This window comes from Anolis carolinensis, unplaced genomic scaffold (genome assembly GCF_035594765.1).
Source record: "Anolis carolinensis isolate JA03-04 unplaced genomic scaffold, rAnoCar3.1.pri scaffold_14, whole genome shotgun sequence".
Classification (NCBI taxonomy): Eukaryota; Metazoa; Chordata; class Lepidosauria; order Squamata; family Dactyloidae; genus Anolis; species Anolis carolinensis.
This window is the reverse complement of record NW_026943825.1, coordinates 13,044,932-13,048,954: the sequence shown is the minus strand read 5'-3', so window position 1 is coordinate 13,048,954 and position 4,023 is coordinate 13,044,932. Positions and strand designations below refer to the sequence as shown.

The following is a 4,023-nucleotide window of genomic DNA, read 5'->3' as shown; positions in this document are numbered from 1 at the left end:
ACCTGTTGATAATCTCTATAAGCTAGCTGGCATTGCCCCCCCCTGACGTGCGATGGGAAGTTGCTGCTAACTGTGAGAGAAAAAAGGTTGAACATTGTGAAAGCCACCCACTGCATGACTATCACCCTCCTCCCAGCAGACTCAAATCAAGGAAGGGCTTCATGAGAACTACCACTCCTCTTGATGTCCCCCCAGCAACAACAAGGGTGTCTCTCTGGGCAGCTAAACCTGGCAATCCCAACTGGATGGCCCCCCAAGAGGGTCTGCCTCCAGGGGAAAACCAAGAATGGGCAACTTGGAAGTCCCTGAACAGACTCAGAAGCGGAGTGGGCAGATCAAAAGACAACCTGGCAAGATGGCACTACCTGGAGGAATCTTCCACCTTGTGTGACTGTGGAGCTGAACAAACAATTCCTCATATGTATGCTTGTCCACAATGCCCTGACTCATGCACGGAGGAGGAGTTGTTTAAAGCTACGGACAATGTGATTGCTGTTGCCCGCTTTTGGTCCAAAACTATTTAGCTGTTTGTGATTCCTTTATTTTATCACTTTTAAACTTATTTATTATGCAATGCTTTTGACTCGAAATAAATACATAACCAGTCAATTTGATTTTCCATGTAGGGTGGATGTTGGGCGGCTGAGAAAGTGATCCAAGTCCCGAACAAGAAAGTATCAGGTTGGCTCTACCCCGAAATGCCAGGTTAGTAAAACAAAAACAACAAATTGGATAGCCATGTATAAATATGTGAAAGGATGTCATAAGGATGAGGGAGCAGGCTTGTCTTCTGCTCCCCTGGAAACTAGGACTCGGGCAATAGGTTAGACTGTGTCTCTAGCCTGGAAGAAGGGTTTTGAGTTGGATGGCATTTGGAGGCTCCAGTGGCCCGATGATCTTGCTACTCCTCCAGGGTTCATTTTCGATATCGTCATCTCTCTGGATGACCGGTTCCTCTATGCAAGCAACTGGCTGCATGGTGATGTCCGCCAATACGATATCACGGATCCACACTGTCCCAAATTGGTTGGGCAGGTAAGTTTGCAACCTTCCCTAATCAGGTGTTTCCAGGTGATGGATCTCACCACCTCTGGCTGCTGTCTGGGGATGATGGAACTGGTGTTTCAGCTCAGGTACATCAATTTCTTCAACATTGTTATTTTCACTGCTTGACGGACCACGTCTCTTTGGGATCTTTTTAGGTATTTCTGGGGAACAGTATTGAGGAAGGAGGTCATGTAATTGTCCTTGAGGATCCAGAGCTGGATTGCCAACCTGATCCCTTTATGATCCAGGTAAGGTCTGAAATGGATAATGAACTGGGCAGATATGGGATTAGGAGCCAGATCAAAATGGGAAGAAGTTGCATAGAAATCCAACATTCCAAATCTAAATGGAGGCGAGGGCCTGCAGAGAAAACTGGCCTTTCTGTGTTTTTTTCTAGCCCTTTTTATTATTTATTTATTTATTTACAGTATTTATATTCCGCCCTTCTCACCCCGAAGGGGACTCAGGGCGGATCACATTACATACATAGGCAAACATTCAATGCCTTTTAACATAGAACAAAGACAAGACAAACATAGGCTCCGAGGGGCCTCGAACTCATGACCTCCTGGTCAGAGTGATTCATTGCAGTTAATTGCAACTGGCTTGCTCTCCTGCGCCACAGCCCGGTTTTGTTATCTGATTTACATGTTTCCTGATCCTGGTGCTATTTCTTCCCTGCTGTCTTTAGGGCAGGAAGCTCAAAGGAGGGCCTCAAAAGCTTCAGCTGAGCTTGGATGGCCACCGTCTCTATGTCACCAGCTCTCTTTACACGTCTTGGGACCAGGAGTTTTACCCCGAGCTGGTCAGGTAAGAGTGACCTTGAGTGAGTCACATTCTCTCCAATACAGAGCAAGGCCTCTTGTGTAGAAATCCAGCCTACAAAACCTCATGAAAAGGTGTCCATGTGTCAGAAACAACTTGATGGCACACAACTTTGACTTTCCCCCACATTATGCCTTTTCCAGGGAAGGTTCGGTCATGCTCCAGCTGGATGTGGACACTGAGAAGGGCGGTCTTTGTGTGAACCCGGAATTCCTGGTGGATTTTGGGCATGAACCGTGCGGTCCGGCTCGGGCGAAAGAGATGCGCTATCCCGGCGGGGATTGCACCTCCGATATCTGGGAGTAGTGTGCATCCTTTCCAAGTCGTCTTCATGTCAATGGGAGAATCACTTAAGAATTGGGATTCACTCAATACTTTTGTGTCCAGTGCTTGCTGTCATGACTCCTTGTTGTAAATGTCAACATGAGACATACAATTGCTGGAGTAGCATATATCCATCTCTTTCTCTGGGTGTCCTTGGGACCGCATCCTGCCTGCTTCCTCCCTTCTCCACCTCTCACAATGTCTCAATGGCAACTTCATTTCCGCCCTTCATTTTCTGTCCCTTTCTCCTCCTTTCCTTCTCTTCTTCTTCTCTTTCTTACCTTCCTATCAAAAGCTTGGTGTGCAAGGCCTTTTATAAGGAAGGTTTCTGTAAAGATCCTCAGTTCTGACCAAGAATATTATGAACAGGCTGATCCTGGTAACAAATAAAGTGGTTTGAATGATAATAAGACTTTTCTTTGAAACCGACTGTTAAAAAACTGGGAGACCTAACACTTGTTGTTCTCGGCCGTGGAAAGCTTAGCTCTTTGTAACTAAACTTGGCTGAATAAAATAAAAATAGCCCATGCTTGCATGCCTGAAAAGGAATAGGGTTTAGTCTGATCTCACTGAAGTGTGGTCCTTGTCCGAAGCTTCAAGGAGTGGGCATCCGAGGGAATGAATTGATCTGTTAGAAACCTGGGAGACCTAACAGTTGTTCTTCTCAGCTATGGACAGCTTCGCACTTTTTAAGTAAAGTTGGCTGAAAATAATAAAATTCATCCATGCTGACATGCCTCAAAGGAAAGGGGTTCAGCCGGATATCACCAAGGTATGGTTCTCGTACGACACTTCAAGGAATGGGCATCCGAGGGAACGAATTGATCTTCGCAACGGGCTTCACCACCTCAGGTAGATTGTTCAAATGATGCTACCAAAATATCACAAATGCACTCATTGCTAACCAAGGCCACTAAAAAGCAAAGAGCAGTACAGGCAGGAATAGTCTTGCCGAGATAGTCTTGGCATTTTGAGTCTCCTTTGGCAGGGAAAAAACAGGGTATAAACACATACAATCATTATCAAGTTTATATACTAACTAGCTTGGGTACCCGGCATTGCCTAGGTTATTTGAAAAAGTCATTATAAGGCTTTGGGTGAACTGCAACTCACGTCATGCCAGGTTAACCCCCTGAAACTCCATCAGTGGTTAAAGTTTGTCATTACGGGCAAGTTTGCTCTCTAGATGCATCATTGGTGGGGTCCATGGGCTCTCTGGTTGCAGGGTGAACTACAACTCCCACCATGGTGGGTCAGTCCCCACAAAGTCCTCCAGTACGTTCAGTTGGTCATGGTGGTTGTGTCTGCCCAGTTTGATCCCACTGTATTGTTGGTGTGGGTCATGGTGTCTTCGGATATAGGTGAACTACAATCCCCAGAAATGGTCAGTTCTCCCCAAACCCCTCCGGTATGTTCAATTGGTCATGGTGGTTCTGTGTGCCAAGTTCAATCCAGGTCCATCCTCGGTGGGAATCATAGTTTCTCTGGATATAGGTGAATTACAACTCCCAAAAAGCAAGGTCAATCCCTTCCAAACCTCTCCAAGTATTCAAATGTGGGCGTATTGGGTTTGGTCCAGCTCCATCACCGTTAGCGTTCACAGTTCTCTCTGAATGTAGGTGAACTCCTCCAAATCAAGGTAAATTTTCCCCAAAGCCCTCCAGTATTTTGTGGTTCATGGGGTTCTGTGTGCCTAGTTAGGCCCAGGTCTATTGTTGATGGGGTTCAGAGTGCTTTTGGCAGATGAACTAAAATCCCAGTACTTACAAGTCCCTCCCAAACCCCACCAGTATTCAAATTTGGGCATATTTGGTATGTGTGCCAAGT

General features: G+C 46.0%; 1 protein-coding gene across 1 annotated transcript; it reads left to right on the top strand.

The window, feature by feature from the left end:
• The first annotated feature begins 317 nt into the window (after nt 1–317).
• LOC100562580 (methanethiol oxidase) lies at nt 318–2,827 on the top strand. The gene is made up of 5 exons (XM_003227955.4): nt 318–705; nt 914–1,035; nt 1,203–1,295; nt 1,739–1,857; nt 2,016–2,827. Exons 1-5 carry the CDS (start codon nt 699–701, stop codon nt 2,176–2,178), a joined length of 504 nt encoding a protein of 167 aa, XP_003228003.2. The 5' UTR covers nt 318–698; the 3' UTR covers nt 2,179–2,827.
• The last annotated feature ends 1,196 nt before the right edge of the window (nt 2,828–4,023 follow it).